Here is a 20,667-nt window from a genome sequence, read left to right on the forward strand (position 1 = left end):
AGCTGGAAGTGAAAGCATCTGAATGGGACAGACGTGGAACTTGCTGCATTTCATCCTATGCAGGGGTGGATATCCAGCCATAGCGAAGGCAGGGCCTTCAGGGAAGGCCAGAGGGAGAAGCCTCATCTCTCTGAATAAAAAAAAAAAGTTAATATCAACAAACATATTTTTTTTTTTCCCAGGCAAGGAGTGTCTGGCTCTGTGAGAGACTGTATGTGGAGAGCTGGCAATTCAGAGCCCTAGCGCTTTCTGAATAGCCATGAGCAAATATGGGCTTAATTTCTCAGTAGAATTGTTGTCATGCATTCCCACTAGGAAAGCCAAGTGTGCTTCTGGCCCTCCTGGTCTGCTGGGACACACATCTGCTTTGGCAGGACCTTGCCTAGGCCAAGGGCGTTAGGCATTTGAGCTGTAATTTGTGGATCAAGTCACTGTTCTGCATGGTCTCTCCAGTTAAACCTCTCCCTGTGCAACTGGTATGACCTCAGCAAATTCCTTAAAATCTGAGCATCTTTATGATGTTAGGAAGAGACTATATATAATATATAAAGGGGGAATGGTGTGTGTGTGTATACATATACACACATGCAATGTTTTGAAAAAATTATGTGAGATGGCAGCAGTTTACAATTAGTTCCTTTTGATCTTTCAGTAAGATAAAATGCAACTCAAAAGGAACTTGCAAAGAGGCGATTTACTCATTGATTTCATTAAAATTTGTATCATTTAGCAGTGAGTTAATGGTGCTTACTTAAAAACATCAAAATTAAAAAAATAATCACAATTGCTGGGCTGTATGGTGAATGCTTTTGGAGCCTGACTTACTATAATATACAGGAATTGGCAATATGTTGATGCTGGGCACTCCTTAGTATGGTAAATATTTAAAAATAATGCTCTGGAAAAAACCTGCAAAGGTTCTGATCCAGGTCTAAATTTCAAATGCTCCAAAACTGAGAATGTTTGGATTAAGGCAGGGTTGAAAGTGATTTTTTTTTTTTTTTTTTTCTTCTCCCCTCCTCCCTCTCTCTCCCCTCACCTCGAATGTATTTCTAACAATATTTCTTCCTCCTCTGCAAAAAGTTACAGTAAAAATTTCTCAAGTTTGATATGGGAAACAATTGCTACATAAAATACAGTAACAAAAACTGTAGTGATGCTGGTCCCCTGTGAACTGGGAGCTCTGAGCAGGTGGCTGTGAGAAGCAGCAGACCTGTGCATCCCCAAAATGAGACTGTTGTCTGATCACTTGGAAATGCAGTGCCCTCTACTCACTCACCACCTCCCTCCTGGGGCTGGTGTCCTGAAGCTTCCCTCCACCAGAAATGTTTACGGCGGCTTTGGTGACTGTCGTTGTAAAGGAAAGTCACTTTATTTCTCTGAGGTAGTGCTGAGCCTGAGGACTAAACCTCCTGGTGTAGGGTTGGTGGCATGCAGGTATGTGCATCACCTTTTGCTCTCCCCTTTTCAGCTGTGCTGATCTGGCTGCCGGAGGCAGAAGCCTCTTCTGATGCACCTTTACTGGGACAACGCTGCTGCTGTTATCATGTTACTGTGATACTGCTCATTTAGCGTCTCACTAGGCAGCATGCCAGCTGTTCCCCCAGTTTCAGGCCTCTCACTTTACCCCTCGATGTGGGTGAGAATGGTGCCATGGTGCACGTTGGCGGCAGGTCCATTCATAAAACCCAGGAGCCCTGTGTGCTGGTGTCTCTCCAGGCTGTGCGTGTAGCGATGCAGATGGCTTGGGTGGAGAGTGTGTGCCATGCCAGGGATGACAACGGTTTGTTTTCTTCCCTTCTCCCATCCAGAGTACAAGAAGAAGTATGGGGAGGAGCACGGCTCGTGCCAGGCAGGAATTGCAGGCTTCTTCACCGAGGTGAGCAGGGTTGTGTGCATGGAAAGTATGGGGTTGGTGAGCGGCTCTCATGCCGCATAACCCAGGAGGGGAGCCCCGAGCACGGCTTTGACAGGGGGCTTAGCACTGAGCATGGTCCCTTCCTGCCAGCAAACAGCCTCCTGCCTTGTCTGGCCTCCCGGGCACCTGCATCTTGCCACCGTGCCTGCCAGGTGCTTTGTAGGTAGGCGTATGTGCAAAATCTGTGGACTAGAATGAATGAATTGATTCTGAGAAACATCCTTAGAGAATGTTTTTATCATGTACGTCCCAAAACTTGCTTAGAGATATCTCTGTGTCTAATGTTTAATTTAACAACTGTCTGTTGTTTAATTTAAGCGATGATATAAAACAGTCCTCCCTGGATGGCTTTGTTTATGTATGTGTATATGTGGATATATGCATCTATGTGAATATATAAGTACACATGCATATATGTATACATATATAAGATAAACGCTTTTTTTTTTTTTAGTTCTGCTTCAGTTCTTTATTTCAGAAAGATGGAGGAAAAATAGCATGGTAAAATATATGCTCCAAAGCTGTTCTGAACAGAAGTCTGTCAGCCACGTTTTGGTTATGTCAAGGATGTATTTGTTCCATTATGTATATATTGATGTATTTTTGTAATGTTTCACAGTTGTTTGGTTTTTTTTGGGGGGTGGTGGTGGTGTTTGGCTTTGGGTTGGCTTTTTTTGTTGTTGCTATTGTTGTTGTTGGTTGTTTTTATTTTTTATAAGGAAAAAAGCTATTTCAGTATCAGGGTCCTCTGTACTGTTGTGTCAGGTATATACTAGCTCCTAATTACATATGCACTGGTCTGCAGAATTTATTGTCCAGGCAGATGTAATAAAGGTGTCCTCTGAAATGGCAGAAGGTGATTTCCGAGTAAACTGGGATGGCAGATGATGTTGCCACAGTGGCACTGTCTGATAACTGGATGTTCAGCCAGCAGCAGCTGTTTCCTGGCTTGTCTGCTCTCTCCAGCCTGTTTCTGTTCCCATGCTTTAAATCCTCCTTTGCTACCCTAGTTCAAAAGATATCTTTGAACTTTCATTGCTTCAGCCCGATGGCAGCTCACTGAGCAGGAAATGCAGATAAATGGCTTTTTGGGTCAAACAGGCAAGCCCCTACTGTATATTCAGCGCTGCTGATGGTAGTCATTCCTGCCGGTAAATGATCCCTTGACCTCAAGGGCACGGCCCCTCCCAAGGAAAAAAGCTGTTGCCAAGCACGTCCTGCTCTTTGGTTGGGTTTGCTGTCCTGACCCTGTAGTCTTATTAGGAAAATCCCTTGTTTAACATCTCCCCCTGACTGGAACTGGTCACCCAAAGGGGTCCTGGGTGTGGGAGTGTTTTCCCATAAGGATGGAGTTCACCCATAGCCTTGCACTGAATGGAGATGTAAGGCAAAGCGGCTGTCCTCCTGTCTTCTCCAAGGATGGAGAACTTACCTAGGCTTAATACTTCCCATGCCTAATTTGGTCCCTTGCTGGAGGTATTTAAAACCACATCCAGGAGCAAGGTTTCCTAGAAAGGATGCTGGATGCTTTGGGGCAACCTTTTTGCAATCTCTCTTGCATACAAATGTACTTTTGATTTTGATTCAAAAATAATATCCATACCTTTTGGATGCTGGGTCAAACTTTGCCTGATTTCTAGTCTTTTAAAATCCTGAATCATGCTGTGCATCTGTAATGAACTATAGCCAGGTTGTCTCTTGAAGAGCAGAGTGTATCTGAGGACAGAGCAAGGCAAAATGTTCCAAACGCACACCCTGCTTGTTGAATGCATGGCAGCTCTTTGGTTTCATATTTGTAAAATCAAAATCCTTTGTGCTATATCTGTCATGATCGGTTGGTATAGTGTGTCAGCCAGCATTGAGGCACGGTCTGTAGCTGAATAGCAGGTCTGGGTGGGCTGGAGCACTTTTGTCACTTGGTGGGAGGTCATCAGGTCTTCTGGAAGATGTTTAGGAAAGGCAGCAGGTAGAGAAAAATTTTTGGTAGGATTGCGTTAGCAGGGGTAAGTTTGATGGTTAGTAAGGCTGAGGAAGATCTTTTATTGAAGCGGCAGAACAGCTGAGCAGAAACAGGCCATAAAGGGGAAGACTGCGTCTCTAGGGTGTGTGCAGTGACCTCCATGTTTGGGAAGAAGGATATCCTCTACATGCACACAGAATGGAGATTCTTATAGATGGGCTGATAATTGGTGTTTTAAGTTAATATCCTATCCCTTCTCCACTACTGTGTAAAGCATGAATTTTTGTCTAGTTTTGATTGTTATTTTTTTTTTCCACCATCCTTCCCCCCCACCCTTCTGTTTTTCCTATTATAGGAGCTGGTCATCATGGGGGCACCAGGATCTTATTATTGGACAGGAACTGTCAAAGTACTGAATCTCACTGACAACACATACTACAAGCTGAACGATGATGCTGTGATAGCTAGGCGGTACACGTACCTTGGTAAGCAGCTCTCTGGTGCTCACTGTGAGAACGGATTAGTCCAACAACATATTTCAAGTTGATACTGATTTTGCTATAAAGTTGATACTGATTTTTTTCTTAGCGGTGTAGAGTATTTTGATGTGAAAGGAAGAATATCTGAATTAAAGGGTTACCTACCTGGAAAGAAGCATAAGCAAACAAGCAGACAAAATATTCAATTTTTTATTTGCTTGTTTTAAAAAAACTTCACTATAATCTTTTTGACTAATACAGAAAAAGCATTTTGACTGAAAACCATGTTGGATGGTAGTGGCTGTCCTACATTCCTGCTTTTGCCCTGTGACAGAAAGATTATTTGTCATTGGTTAGGCTGCATGTCTTCTTACACCTGTCTTTAAAATGGGTACAACAAATAATTATAGAATGTATATTGCAGATACATGGTGCTATTTTTGTTGAAATAACCTTGTAAGTGAGTCATTGGCAACAGAAGGAGGTTGTGAAAGGATCTACTGTAGGTTTGAGTATGTGTTTAACTCAGTTAGTTTTACTTGTTCTAAAACCAGCTAATGTACTGAATAAATGTAATTTAGAGGTTTCCACCTAATCCCCAATGCCTGAGGCTGCTGAGACCTATAAGGCATTTCAGTCAGTAGTGACTAGAGACTCACATTGACCTCTCTTTTTTTCCCCTTAACCTTTAGTCTTTAAAAAAATACTGCTTGGAAGATGCTGCTGGCGATAGCTAAATGAGGAGTTTATATATATATATTTAAGGACATAAATAGGTTTTGCCACTGATAGACCTGAATTATAGTGTTTACGATGTAGACAAGAGCCTCATAATTTACAGCAGAAGAGCAAAGCAAATACAAGACAGCCTTAGAAGGAAAGCACTCTAGTCTTCTTTAGTTATTATATATCATTTTAATATATCAAGTAAGACTGAATCTTTGATCTTTCTTTCAAATACACTCCTCCTTTCTTTGATCTATCCTCCCATTTTTCTTCTTGCCTAAACAAAAATCTTTTTAAGCCATTAACTTCTCTGACCTCTTTACCTACTGTCCTCCACTCTCCCTCTGCTGACCAAAAAGGCACGTAATTTTCCAAGCCTTCCTGGGCAGTGATTTTAGCCAAAAGAGGACACTTCTGCCTGGTCGATGTATGATTGTCACTCTCTGTGATACTTTCTCTGCAACAATGTAGTCTCTGTACTCTTGTTTGTGTGTGCCTGTTCATGTTTTATTGCTTCCCTTTCTGGACTCGCGGTTACCAAACTGCTCCCTGTACCTGTCCTCCACACACACCTTTCTTCTCTGAGCTGTACTGGAGGGTGTACTGTCAATTCCCAATACTGTGAGCTTTTGTGTGGAGTATTGGAGCATCCTGAGCAGAATGGTTGTTGAACGCTAACAATGCACAACCCAGGAGGAGCAATTAAACCCCATGAGCATGATCCAACCAGCTGACCTGTTTCCCATGCTCTTCCCTTTCATGATTATTTATTTATTTCCTCTCTTCTCTCCCACCCCACCCCATCTGCTGCTCAGGATATGCGGTGACGGCAGGTCATTTCTCTCAGCCAACTACCACGGACGTTGTAGGAGGAGCTCCCCAGGACGGAGGCATTGGAAAGGTGTGGCTTTTTGTCAAACAATATTGTGGTCCCATGCAACAGGCCAAAAGACTAATACTCATGGGTTCCCATGTGTCTGAGAAGCCAAGAGATTTTTGCTTACAGGGTAGTTTTGGAGTGAGGTTGTTTGAAGTCATCAAATTTTCACGACCTGCCCCTTCTGGTGCCTCACATCCCTCACCCCTCTCTTTCCTCTCTCTCCCACCCAATCCTTACAATAGTTGTTGACTGTGTCTCCTTAAAACATTATTTTCACACTGCTTTTGTTTAGGATTTGTAACATATAGGTATCGCTTAAACCTTGCCTGGAAATGAAAAAATGTGTTTTCTTCATACATTTGACTGTTTTAGTGTTTACTTCAGGGTAGCATATCTAATAGCATGAAAAGCCATTTACTAAGTGATTTGATGTACCTCTTAAAACTTCATAATATGTTGATGTAGGGTGAATTAGAATCTGGGTTTCTGCCAGCTGTGCTTAGAAATCTTGATGGTAATCTCTTGAGAAGAAAACCAAAAATAATGGTTTTCCTGTAGGCATACATATGTTCAATGTCCCAAAGATGTAAGCAGGTGTATGGCTAGGTGGAAATGGCTGGTGAGTTAGGTGTGCCTGGTGTTCCTATGCCGACTACTTGGCTGCTATCGGGGGAGCTGGTTGAAGATGACCACTGTGACCCTTATACACTTCTGAACCAAAGCTGGAGAAGTGGGAGTGGGGAGAGGGAAGGAAGGGGTGTAAAGGATCTGCTTTTGTCCCCTTTTCTTCAAAATCCAATCCTTTCAGGACCCGCTGCCACCATGTGCTTAAGCAGAGATGTCCTGCAGCGCCCTTCCATCTTCCTCCCTCTGGCTCTCCTGCTCTACAGGGACATGAGTTGTAGATGAGTCATAACAATAATGAGTGAGAGGTCTCCATTATCAGGAACACCATCCCTTGGTTTAGGCATATTATTTTTGGTAGTAAGCATGCCCCAGGGGATACCAGTGCAAGCGGGGAAAATGGAATAAAAGTAGAGGATGAACTTGGTACATATACCTGATCTGGGATGATCAGGACATACGGGATACAGTAGCAGCACAGTTGCTACTGAGAGGACATGTGCATGGGAAAGACATAGTTTCTTTATCCCAGGTGCTCTGTTATGGCTACTCCAATGCACCTTCCTTCCAACTTGTTTTCTCTATGGAACAGATTTAATCTGTGTACAAGAAGGAGGCAAAAAACCAGCTGCTAACACGAGATCCATGAGAGAGCAGCTGGCCCTGTAGTTTAAAGACTACTGCTGTAGTTGCAAAAGCTCCCATTATTCTCCCTTGGCATGGGATGTGGGTAGCAGGAACGCGTGGCAAAGGGGCGGTAAGAGGTGTTGAGTACAGGACATTACGCTGAGCAGTCCTGTTGTACTTTTCACACTCTCTAATAAGCTAATCCTTTCCACTTCCCTGATAGAAAGTAGTTAGCATTGTCACACCCTTTTAACCGAAGGTAAAGCCAAGATACTTAATGTGACTCAGTCATTTCTTCAAAGTCACCAAGAGTGTCATTACTTAAGACTGGGTTTGGAGTCATGACACCTGGCAACGTACTCTCGTTGCTAAACATGCCACTGCAAAACCTAGAGAGTCCTTTATATCTAGAGCAATTGTCTGCAGTAGATCTGTGCTGTGTTCTCGGCTGAAAACAGCTTTGAACTCTGTCTCACTACCTATTAATAACTTGCCACATATTCAACTATGTCAAGTGCTTGGCTCCGCCACGTGGCCTTGGAAGTAAGGCATCCTCTGTCCTGCAAACTGTGTGAGCACCTGCTAGGAGGGAGCCTGGCAAATGCTGGAGGAGTAGCATGTGTCTTGAATTTTGGTACAAGATCTGTTACTCAACTGGCATAAATACTATTAGCTCCAAGAGTTCTTGGTAACAGTTTTTTCCTGTGGAAATGAGCAATGAGTGGACTATGTTTTAATAGTTTTCTGATTTACAGATTGTTTCAGACAGAAATGGTGCAAATGCCTTGGGTGGTCTAATTGGGATTTCTACTCTGACCTTTGCTAAAGCATCGTGAAGTTTGCAGTGCAGTACGTGCAGGCACGTGTCCTTGAGAAAGGAAGGCTGTATAAGGGAAGGGGAGTTGGGTTATGCCTTCTCAGCCTTTTGCCCTGCTCCAGATGTCACTTGTTTCAGAGTTGGAAAGTTCCTTTACTAGGTGCCAAAAGCCAATACTTACATGTGCACATACACACATGCGCACCAAATAAGTAGGCAACAAGATACTATTCAAGCAGTTCTCATAAGAGGCCTGTGATTCATCAAGAAAAGAGGGAAAAACTGTATGTTTTGTCTTTTAAAAGAAGACTGAGCAATAAAGTGATCATGAAATTGGATCTTGGAAATACCCATGGATGTATCATGATTTAGATCTTATTTAGAAAGCACCAGTACTGTACCGTTATGTGCTTTGTAGTTATTATTGGTTAACTTTTTTCTTTTTTCACTTTTCAGGTTTATATTTTCAGAACAGACAGACGGTCAGGCTCTCTAATAAAGATTTTTCAGGCTTCAGGAAAAAAGGTGAGCTTTTATGTAGGTATGTTTTCTTTTAAGGGGTAGAGAAGGGGAGAAATAATGTCAGGGTCATGTCAGAATCGTTTTCATTCACGGAATCACGGAGTTTTCAGAGTTGGAAGGGACCTCTAGAGATCATCTAGTCCAACTCCCCTGCTAAAGCAGGATTGCCCAGAACACATTACTCAGGACTGCATCCAGGTGGGTCTTGAAAATCTCCGGAGAAGGGGACTCCACAATCTCCCTGGGCAGCCTGTTCCAGTGCTATGTCACCCTCACTGTAAAGAAGTTTTTCCGTGTATTTGAACGGAACTTCTTATGTTCCAACTTGTGCCCATTACCCCTCGTCCTGTCACTGGGAACCATTGAAAAGAGCCTGGCTCCATCCTCCTTCAACCCACCCTTTAGATACTTGTATGCCATAATAAGGTCTCCCCTCAGCCTTCTCTTCTCCAGGCTAAAGAGTCCCAGCTCTCTCAGCCTTTCCTCATAAGGGAGATGCTCCAAGCCCTTAATCATCAATTCCATTGCTTCATGACATGTCAAGCAAATTCTGTTTCTTCTTATCCTCCCGGAAGAGCTAAACCTATTGTGCAGACCAGCTATATGCCTTATCTTCTGTAGCAGTCATGACAGCAATGTCTGCTCAATGCCCATGTGACTGAAATTAAAGGTCTCGCTAAAAATTGTACTAGTGGTTCTCTTTAGCCTTACACAACTGTAGCAGTGCTTTCTAAGATGTGGGACATGGGGTGCCAGGTGAGCCTACATGCAGAGATTTCCTCTTAGTAGATGTTGCTGGGAGATGTGGGTAGCCTCAAGCTTAGTTATAATAGCCTCAAGCTTATTAATACACAAAGCCCCAATCTTTTTCTGTGTTGTGCTGTGATGGGGGGATATGGAGTTAGGCTGTTTTGTGGAGGAGCAGCTTCATTGCCTTAAGAGATGATGATTTCCCCTTTCCTGCTATGAATCAGCCCTGCATTTTCCTCTTAGGACTGGTGTCTTAGAGCTGAACTGTGTTGTTCCCCCCCCCCCCCCCCCCCCCCCCCCCCCCCGAAATTAAGTGAATACTAGTGAGATCCATCTCCCCCCATGTGATGTTTTGTTTGAGTGAGGAACAGCTTGTGTTCTTCACTAGGGGCTTGCTGGAGATGTGTTGCAGGGGAAATAAATTGGAAGTATGTCTAACTATAGTTAACATCAAAAAGATGTCTTATTTAGGGAGAACGCAGTGAAGAAATTATACCACTTACCTGGGGTTGCCTGCATTCTCCTGGAAGGAGAGGAAATACAGAATAAAAAGGTTACTGGTGGCTTCTGGCTGTAGATCCTTCTGAGAGTGGCAGGTCTTCCTAAAGTGTTTGACTATATCATCAAGTTGGGAGCGTTGGCATGTTTTGTTATTTTTTCCCAACAAAACACAATTGCAGTCTTTAAAAACATGCCTGGAATAGGGGAAAACTGCAAGGATATGTAGGTGGATGGTGTGACTTGTATTTTAGGGCCTCTCCAAAATTTTTCTTTCTCTGCACTAGCAGAATTGCGGTCATCTTGAAAGGAAAAGACCTCCCAGTTCATCCAGGCCATCTCCTGTGTTTGATTGCTTCCTGTTCATTTCTTTCCCTGTTGACTTTTAAATGTCCCTAAGGATGTGCTCCTGGAGAAGTATTTCTCAGCCCAATAAACAAACCTATCGGGAAGTTTCCAGGTCTCGGCCAAAAACTTTCCTTTTTCCACTTTAATTATGTTATTCTTATATGTAACTTAACTAATCAAGTATTTACATCCTTTAAGTACTTCTAGGCTGTCATCTCCGCCTTCCCCATTAGCATCTGTCTTCTACAAATTCTCTAAAATCCAAATGAGAATTTTATTTTAAAGAGAAGGCTGTCCTAAATCACCCTTTCTTTGTTTTGTGATTGAAGTATAACCAGACGTGCTCAGCAATGAGCTGGAAATGAGGTCTCACAAAATGCTGCGTCCTTCCCAGTGGTGTGAAAGTTCATTGCTCTGACATTCTTGTTAGACAGACGTTAAAAGCAGGCTGGTTTCTTCCTGCCCTTTTTTATTGCTGGAGGCTGAACTAGGAAATCAAATGCAGGCAAGTAAAAAGAAAATGCAGTGCCTTGTTACAAATGTTAAGTGAACAAACTTCAGGTTCTCACAGCACTGTGAACTCATCCATGCTGCAGTTGTACCATGTTGCAGTTAAGTAAATAATAGCCTTTCCCTGAAAACTGCCTGAATACATAGTGAAATGCTTTTCATAACTTTCGCTCCTTACCCATGAGAAATTTGTTTTTAAAACCTTAGTGGATTAAAAAAAATAAACAAATAAAAAATCCACAAGGGAACTTAAGCTACAAAATAACTGGAATCAAATCATGTTTGAGGTCTGACCTTAAACCCACACAAACACACAAATCTGAATCACAAATTGAAACTCTATCCTTACCTCACCCCACTATATATATTTAGCAGCTTTTAAATCTTACGGACTGCATAGAATAGAGTTGCTGCTGCCCATCTCCTAGCACGCCCAGTAGTTCTGGCTCATGCATCTAAGCTCATCGGGCATGGAAGGCTGTGGGTCAGAGATCCGCAATGAGGAATGTAAAAGCATGCGAGAAATATGATTAATTCTTTTAAACCTAAATAACTGTTTCTGTAACCTCAATTTTTCCTACTATGTAAACTGCTCTCAATTTCAAATAAGAAGTGGTATCTTTTAATTTTTTCTCTGGAAGTTGCTTTTAATTTTGAGGCTATGGTTTGTAGTCGGTCTCAAAGAGCGTATGCCTTGTGGTACCTTAGGAGAAGTGGATGAAATACGGGTGGAATATCATTCTTGCTTTTGGTTTCCTTCCTGGGTTTAAATGTGTTTTGAAATTCGAAATGTGGGTGCCAATTGGGAAATTGATAGCATTTAATGTTACCCTCTATCAAAAACTATATAATGAAATTAGTTGATTTCTAAAATTTAAGCAATTAAGTTTGATCAAGCAGTAACAAGGGGGAATTGAAAGTGACTTAGGTTTTTTGTGTATCAACTAAAAAGCTTTTATTGAAAGTCTTCTTTCTGTGTCAACTCACCTGCCTGTACATGAAAGGAAAGGCTATGATCAAAACCCCCAACCAGGGCTGCTATTTGAAGGCGACCGATACAAATAGATACAAACAGAGCAGAGGAAGATAGTTCACAATCAAGAGATAATTTTAGATGCCTCTTTTCATGGGTACCCTATCCCTTGCCTATTTTTCTTTTTTCTTTTCTTTATTTCTTTAAGGTATCCCCAGAAGATCTGTGGTACCCAACTTCAGGTCTCTTCGGGGAGTCTGACACTGGGCATGAATAATCACTAGCCAGGTCTTGGTTTGGGAAACTTATTTCGCCCTTTCCTGGCTTTAAGCATTTGACAAGTAAAAGCTAGTCTAAGCAAGCTCTTTAAGCATCTCTCTTAAGCAGGTCCCAGGGTATAAATTTTGTTCTGTTGGTAAAACATCCAAGCTGATGCACTGTTACAGTAAAGTGTTTAATTCCTGCCAGAGTTATCCCCTAAGCTTTCTGTGTAGGAGTGCTTGTGAGTGATAAAGCAGCAAGTCATTATTTGAAATTAAAAAAAACAACAAAAAACAACAGAAAACCCACAGATGCCTAAATGACTTCCTCCTGTGTGTGGGCAGATACTGAATGCTTTGTTGTGACTCGGCTTGGTTACAGATGGGCTCTTACTTTGGCTCCTCCTTATGTGCAGTTGATCTGAACTCTGACGGGCTGTCAGACCTGCTGGTCGGAGCACCTATGTTTTCTGAGATCAGAGATGAGGGTCAAGTCACAGTCTATATCAACAGAGGAAACGTGAGTATGTACAGGGCATGACTTGGTAAGGGATGAGGGTGTGGGTCTGGGCAGGGTAACGTTAATGTCCTTCCAGCACTGCATGGCGAAACTTGATTTCTCAAATAATGGGGCTCTGGATGTCTCTAGCAGAGCATGAAGTCACGGAAGTCATCTGGTATCAAGGTTTCCCACACATCAGCCCACATTCATCACAAAGCTGTGAATCTTTCGAGGAGGTCTGGGAAAGTTTCTGGTTTTATGTTGAAACTTGGTGGTATTTGTGGCTTTACATGAATTTGGTGCCAAAACCAAGTAAGAATCAGCAGCTTTGACTGAGTTTTCTTTGTGTTTTGGGTGGTCACTAGAACCTAAAAATTAGAATACAAGTGTCTGTGGATTTAGGAGACCTTGTGAAGAGAAACCAGAGCTTGAATTTATGTTATCTTTACATTACACTCCATATATAGACTTCAGGGGAAGTTCTTATCAGCTGGTACTGTTGGATTTCACATGAGCGAACAACAGTCTTTGAGAAGTCTGAACTTTCTTGCATTGGCAAAACAAGATCATTCTTATGTTGTATTTATAGGAAAACAATGTTTTTTACGTATTATTAAATATTTAATATTCAGCTCCCAAACCTGCTGTCTCAAAGGAGGAGTTGTTATGGACTAAAATGAAGTTGGTTTGCTTTATCAGTATTTTGTGAACTTTAGTGTATGGAGTTTGTTTATGCTAGATTTATCATTCACCACAAGTCCTATAGGCAGCATTTGGGAGACTTCAGAATTGCTTTTGGTGTAATTTTATTTTCTATTATCACTCCTTCTTTAAATGAGCTTTACTTTTTCAGTCAGAACCACAGACTGTCCCACTTCTTATATTGCAGTGTTGCTGCTGGGTCCTCAGGACGTGGTCCAGAATGCCAAGCAGATAATAGCCAACATGCCCTGCTCACAGTGAGAGTGTCCATGAGTTAATTTTTACCCTTTATAAAACAGTCAAGAAGCTAGCAGGAGTTTCTTATACTCCTCCAGCAAAAATTGCTTGCAGGAGCAATGGCTTTCAGGATTGTGGATTTTATTTTGGGGTTTGGACATTTTAAACTCTGTTTCATTCTGCAAACGCCATTGCTTTAGGGGTTGTGGCAGCACATAGAGAAGGCTGCATTATAATACAAGCATGCATAGTGATGCTAGATTTGGTATGCTTCTATTTTGCCCTTTCCTGTGAGGACTGCAAAGAAATGAGTCGCACATACAGGCCTGCCTGTCTCCTCTCTGTTGTGTTTCAATTTCATTATGTGGGATTTTCTTAAAGTCAGAAGCTCCCCGCAGCCAAGAAAAAGATTTTATTACATGTTCCAGAGGGCAGTTTACTCTCATTCACAAAGGAAGCAAAAACAAAACAAAACAACCCTTGAGGTGGGTACAGAGTTGGATTGCGTAACTAAATTTTGTTTTCTTGTGGAAATGTTCCTTTCCCCTTGAGGGAAGACTGCAAGAAACTAAAGCTTATGTATCTGACCAGAAAGTGGGTGGGCAAGAAATACCAGATCCATATAAGGCTTCTCATGGCACAGGAGTACAAAGCTACTTTATTCTCAACTTTCCTCTGTCTCTTTATTGCATTAAGTCCCTTTCCTTATTCTTCATTTCAGAAGGCTTTTTGGGGACTTTGCTTTAATCCTTCTGTCCAATACTTAAAAAGTTTTCAAATCCAATTGCTCAAATGTTCTTTGCTTAGGGGAAAATTCTCCTTAACTCACTGAGGTTTAGCTGAATAAGCCTGGACTGAGGATTTCACTCCTTGGATGTAATCTGCCAGTAGAGCAAGCTCTGGGCTGTTATATTTTAGGCATCTGGAAACCTTCATGAGCTCACCAAGTCCTGTGACTACATTTAGTTACATCACCGAGTTGTTTAGTTAATTTAGCATTTTAGTTATATCATTCATACACTCCTCTTTCTCCCGCCTTAAAACTTAAACCCAGAGATGGTTAAAAACACCAATTAAATAATAGTAAATAAATTAGATTTTTGGTGCCCTGGTGATCCATGTGCAGTGAGGGCAAGAGTCAGACTGCAGCCCTGCCCCAGGTGCTTTCTGCAGTCTGTGGGCAGTTCCCACTGGGAGGGCTCACCTTGTCCAGGATTCGCACTATTTCCCTGACCCTGTCTTATTTCCTACTTGCTAGGGAGTGCTGGAAGAGCAGCTTGTCCTGGATGGTGACGGTGCCTACAATGCACACTTTGGAGAGAGCATGGCCGCCCTCAGCGACATCGATGATGATGGCTTCCCAGGTCGGTGCAGTTTTCTCCTGGGCCATTTCCCTGGAAATGCCCATGGGGCTGGTGGCACTGCCACTCTCTGGCATGGCTGGGTGTTACGTGGCATCCATTGCTCCTCCGGACCCGACCAGCACCTGGGTTTGCGCTAAGTATAAATGGGCTCACGCAGGATTTGTCTACTAAAGCCTTTTGTAGCTGATTGTCCTTGATGTAGGTTTAGTCCATGTCCATGCAACTCACACTCCAATCTCGTTAACGTTGCTTTGCTCTCCATGCTGTTGCATTTTCTTCTTCCCTGTATGGTTTATAAAAGGCTTTAGTTACCCACACCCTGAACAAAACAGAAACCTATGGCTGACTTCTTTCTTCTTTCCCATTTCCTTATGTCTTCAGGCCTTTCCAGTTTTGTTGACATAATCACTTTTCTTATCATGAAGTGTAATGAACAAGTAGCTTCTCACTCCTCTCTATTAATAATTTGTCTCCTTTGCTTTATTCTACCCCTGCTCCTTTCACAGGCCACTCAGTGTGGGGCCCCATGCTGTGACAGTAATAGCTGAGAGTAAAGTGTTGACGCTGGCACCTTTTCTGCCCTGATTTCTGGCAGTGAAGATTACAGACTTCCTAACAAAGGCTGACTTACTCAGTGTATGCCTGGATTTATTTCTTCCAGGTCACTCCGGGCGCAGTATCCCATTAAGTCTAACCCAACCTCATTGCACGTTGCCCTAAGGTGGGCATGCTCTTCATCTGCACTTGGACATGCATTTGTGTGTTCTTGCTGCTGTTTGTGGGTCAGTTGTGGTGATGGTGAGGCTGCAGAGTGAGTTGGATCGGTCTGTGGGTATGAAGCTGTTGGGAAGAGTTTAATTTTAGCAGCTGTGTATCACTAGGTCCAACTAGGAGAGGAGAATGGGAGGTGGGATCGCTCTTTCTGCAGCAGTTTGCAGTTAAATTGGATCAAATGTAATTTGAAAGTATACTCTCAGCAGCCTTTTTTAGTTCCTGCCTATCCATTTAATATGCCCAGCCTCATTTTGGAGCCTTGGATTTTCAAGCAAATTTAATGTAGTGCTACAAAAATGTTTTGCCAATGCTGTCTTCATTCATGAAGCTGATGTTCCCCTGGGTTGGAGGTTTTGATATGAAAGAATTCTAAATTAACTTTTTGAGCATGGCTGCTGGTTAATAAACACACATTTTCATAACAAGCACATGTTTCTAATTAGGCACAACACAGCCACATGCATGTACAAATTCGTATACATTTGTGTATTTTTTTAAGTTTATCTTAACATGAGCTCTTTATTAAATCAAGTTCCTTCTAGCCATGTTCACGTGAGCTGCTGATCATCTTCGTCTTGGGGGAGCTATTTTCCTATGGATAACTGGCTTCTAAAATTGGGATTGTGAATGGATTGTGAAATGTTTATAACCTGTGCTGTTTTACAGATGTTGCCATTGGAGCACCTCAGGAGGATAATTACATAGGAGCAGTGTACATTTACCATGGGGACGCCAATGGTATTGTACCGCAGTACTCTATGGTATGTGATGCTATCGTTTCCCAGGGCCTGCAGAAATAAACCATACTTAGCGGTCCCTTTATAGGTAGACTCATCATAGCTCTACATCCTTTTCTCAGTCCTGGTTTGAAGATGGCTTCTCTCAAAGTTTGTCCATATCTATGCTGTAGGGTAAAATTATGTTAGTCAGGAGATATTTTTCACTGTCTTCTGTTACAGTTATCAGCTGTAGCTTCCTTCTTGAAGGAAACAAAGTCTTGGGGTTTGAATGTCAGTTTTTAGAGACAGTAGTGCTTCAGAGGAGAAATAAAAACCCTGGAGAGGCTGATACAAATCATGGAGAGGCCAGTGGGGAGCTGGGATGTTGCACTTGCTTCCTGTAGAAGCAGATTTAATGAGAAAGAAGAGGTACTGAGTTTTCTTTTGTGCCCCATGGAAGCCTCTTTACCCATCTTGTTGGCCCTCTCCTTGCAATGTGACAGTATATCACAAGGCTGTTCTTGGGTGCCATTATCCTGACCGTTATTGTTAAGTAAAATCTCGGCTGGGATGTGCTATAGCATCTTGTGCAGAGATGGCACAGTGCAATTTAGCTACTGCAGCCAGACAATAGAGAAGATTAATTTATGCTCAAGCTGCCCAACATGTGTCCCCTAGTCTCTGTCTAGCCCATTTCTTTTTTCAGAGAGCCTGAATCTTCCCTCCCTCTGTGTGTTTGAAGTTCTGGTTGTTTTGTTTTGTTGCTGGGTGGGATCTTTCACAGTAAATCAGTTTAAGCAGAATTAAAGACTTTAGTGGTTATATTGGAGACTCTTCTGACAGACCATACAAGTTAAGTCCTTCCTTTTACCATGTCTATGCCATGCACTGCTTTTTAGAAAAAAGGAAGTTAAATGTCTCTTTATGGATACTTCTAAAATGCACTAATGTGTGGCATGTGGAAGATTCCACCCATTTCTTGCTGAGGGCCACTGGCTGAGAGGTTCTTCTCTGGCTGTTGAGAAGCCTGGAGATTTCCAGCTTTTGCTGAAAAGGATCAGATTTATTTTTTTTTGTCATTCATGGGAAAATTTTACTTTTTTGAAAGAGGCCAGATCAGCAGGGTGGGAAGCGAAACATCCTGCTTGTGATCTCTCCCTCCCCATTGGAGCAAGGCCAGCAGATGTAGCGTGTGCCTCTCCCACTGCTTCGTCAGTGGGACAAAGCCCAGCTTGAGACGGTGGCAAAGTATCACAGTCATTGACTCTTGATACCATTCCTGTCATTGTCCCATGTCCTGAGGCAGCCAAGGGGCCACCACTTATGGGCAGTGTCTCTGTGCCATTTCCCAGTGCCTGCTGCAGGGCACCAGACACATCACTGGTTTGTCTCCCATGGGCAACCAAAAAAGCTGTGGAACAACTTCAGCTCTACCTACCTGCCCTGGATTTGAACTCAGAGGTGAAAGACTTTTTGTATCTTATTACTATACTCCTGAGCCATCTTAATGCCCTGGATTTCCTTTTTTAAATAAGCTGAGAGGTGGAGGCAGGGCCTGCAGGGTATGTGTTTTCACCCTTTTCATTTTGTTAGCCCCCCTCTCCCCCCCTGCTTTTCTTCATTTAAATTGCAGATCAATGTTGTTCCCTCATGTCCCTTCAGCAGCTTTAGTGGTGGCTATGAGCAGAAGCAGCTTAATTGGCTTTGTGGCCTGCTGTTTTCATTCATGGCACTTAAAAGCAGAGCAGCGTTATACCTCTGCCTTCTAGGCCGTAATAGCCTACAGATGTCCGCTGGGATGTTTGCAGGAGGGATTTATCACCCTAACTGGAACCCCCCAAAAATATGATGTAAGTGTAATGTGGGGAGGAAGTTATTTCCACTTGTCTTAATCTTATCTGCCTGTGAGTAGGAAAAGGAGATCTGTACACAGCAGAGCACTGGTTTCTCTTTAAACTGGCTGTCAGAACTGCAGGATATCTTTCTTCCCCTCAACTTGTCTTTTTTTCCATGAATTTCCTGTCTGACCTTTTGTTCAATATTACGTCCTTTTATGGGAGGGCCAGGAAGAGCTGGTCACATGTCACAAGCTGTGAAGCACCACCAATAGCCTTGAAATTACTTCATGGGATAGGTTTCCTCTGTAACTTCCGCAGTCGGAGGTTGGTTTGAGTTCAGGTGTTGCATTGGTGGCCCAGCATAATGAATGAGAGCTTGGAAACATCTGATTGCCGTCTTAAAAACTGAGATTTTGATATATTAATTTGCTTCAGACAAAGGCATTTACAATTCAAAACGTTTAGAGAAAGTTTTTTTGTTAGTAATTAAAAAAAAAAAGCTGTGTTAGAAGTTAATTAATCTTTGCGTTGGGGAGGCAGAAATGAGATACAGCTTCCAAACTGACACAAAATACTGCGTAATAGCTGATGGAAACCAGAATTTCCAAGTGGGATGAAAATTAGTCATTTTGACTTTGAGTATGCTGGCAGACTTTGTGAGAAGGAATGGTTGTGCAGGATTTTCTGTTTCAATTAATCATTAATTTTGTTAAGATGCTGCTTAAAACTTTTATTTACAGAAATAAAGGTAATGAAAAAAAAAAAGAAAGGGAAAATCTCTAGGGTGCAATTAAATTTCCTCCCCCTCCCTGAGAAATCTGTTTGATGTGTTCTTTATTTTGGTTGAGTCTGCATGAGGGTTGTAATGCAGGTGTGTTTTTTAATCCAAGTCAACACTGTCCTCCTCCTAGCCCAGAGCAGAAGGGCTTCCTGCAGTCAGCAGCCTTCCTGCTCCAGGCTGCGTGGGTGAAGTGTGAGCCTGCAGATGTGCGGCACTCCCAGCCCACGGAAGAGAGCCCTGGTGACCATGAAAATCAGGCCTGAAAGTTTTTTGGTCTGTGGTTTTTTTTTTTTTGGGGGGGATTCTTTTGTGTTACTGACTGATTTCACTTGTGTGTTTTCCGCTGCAGAAGCTGTCTGGGCAAACAATAAACCCCATGCTGCGGATGTTCGGCCAGTCCATATCAGGGGGAGTCGATATGGATGGCAATGGTTATCCAGGTATGTCTGCTATTCTGGCAGTGAGAGCACTGGGAAAACGCAGCAGCAGGGTAAAAAAACAGCAAAGCTGGTCGCTTCCAGGTTGCCGGTTCCTGCAATTGCGGGAGGTTGATGAAGCTGAGCATTTTCCTCACTTTTCCCTCCATTATTTGAAGCTCCTGATAAGAATTTGAGCCAATTGCTTGATTCAGATGTTTGGACAATCATGACGAAGGATTGAGATATTAAAACAAAGGATTTCAGAATGTGGCCAAGGTTGTAAGTTGCCTGGAAGCTGCCCAGTCATGATGACAATCTTAAAACAAAAAATAATATGTAAACAGTAACATGATAGTAATAATAAAAACCAAACAATGAAGTAGAAGTGAAATAATGTGGCAAACATAGTCCTCCAGTTATAATACTTCTGACATAATGATATTTGAAGGGACCAGCTGGCTGATTTAAGTCAAAAAAATGCTTTTTTTAGATATATGCTCTGTAATTTACCAACTGACTTGAAAGAACTGAATTCTGTGCCTCCTTTGTAACTGTCTCAATGTTACAAAATTTCAGATATGACTGTTGGAGCCTTCTTGTCAGACAATGTGGTACTTCTGAGGTGAGATCAAAGTCTTTTTGCTGCGCTGTTTTGTTTTTGTGTCTGTTTTTTGTTTATATCTTATGTGGTCTAAGTCCTCCACCACTCCGATTTTCTTCCTAGTTTATTATGGTCAGAAGCAGCAAGTTGGATTACCTTTTAAGCAGAACCTTAAACGTATATAGTGTCAAAGAATGCACAATCTAATTTAAACAGTGTAGTGAGGGATGACAATATGTAGGACTCCTGGGGCTGTGAACAAAACAAAGGGTTAGAGCCGGAAGGAGATGTGTTGTGTCTTAATGCCTTTTCTAAAAACATTGCTCTGAATTTATGAGAAAGCTTTTTTTATTGTTCTTACATTTGCATAAAGTAAATAAATTATGATTTAAGGGAATGCAGTTGAGCAAAAAGCCAGCTGCGTAAGATGCCAGGATGTAATTTTGCAAGTTATAATGGGACACAGAATGAAATAAGAGTCTTCAGGGAAATGAAATACGGAGATGTTTGCAATGCACACAGGATTTGGGCTGCTGTTTCAAGTGTATGAATTTAGTGCAATTGCTTGTTTCATCTGATGGAAAGAGGTGTGACAGCTTGGTCCACCAAATTATGCAGGTGGAGAGTTAGAGTAGGAGCAGGCTTGAGGTGCACAGACCTGGGGAAGAGAATAGGAAGTTCAAATTTTGCCAGTAGCTCCATTGTTACGCTTGTTAATATTTAATAGAAAAATCCTGTCAATACCTAGATGTCATTAGAAGTAGTCACTAGGGACTCCTGCATCTTAATGGAATATACAGGGATGTGGTGAGACTGGCAAGACAAATGGTGGAGCTGC

The 20,667-nt window shown here is 42.3% G+C and overlaps 1 protein-coding gene across 1 annotated transcript in view; it reads left to right on the forward strand.

Annotated features, from left to right (window-relative positions):
- Positions 1 to 20,667, forward strand: part of ITGA9 (integrin subunit alpha 9) — a gene marked incomplete at its 5' end in the record, with an annotated part of 226,891 nt that overhangs the window by 26,090 nt on the left and 180,134 nt on the right. The window contains 9 exons of the mRNA XM_082480032.1: positions 1,812 to 1,879; positions 4,234 to 4,363; positions 5,899 to 5,984; positions 8,488 to 8,556; positions 12,275 to 12,412; positions 14,592 to 14,697; positions 16,138 to 16,232; positions 19,159 to 19,249; positions 19,805 to 19,850. Coding sequence (XP_082336158.1) covers positions 1,812 to 1,879; positions 4,234 to 4,363; positions 5,899 to 5,984; positions 8,488 to 8,556; positions 12,275 to 12,412; positions 14,592 to 14,697; positions 16,138 to 16,232; positions 19,159 to 19,249; positions 19,805 to 19,850 — 829 coding nt within the window. The remainder of the gene's footprint in view (positions 1 to 1,811; positions 1,880 to 4,233; positions 4,364 to 5,898; positions 5,985 to 8,487; positions 8,557 to 12,274; positions 12,413 to 14,591; positions 14,698 to 16,137; positions 16,233 to 19,158; positions 19,250 to 19,804; positions 19,851 to 20,667) is intronic.

The sequence above is a fragment of the Vanellus vanellus genome (assembly GCF_965231255.1).
Source record: "Vanellus vanellus genome assembly, chromosome: 2".
NCBI lineage: Eukaryota > Metazoa > Chordata > Aves > Charadriiformes > Charadriidae > Vanellus > Vanellus vanellus.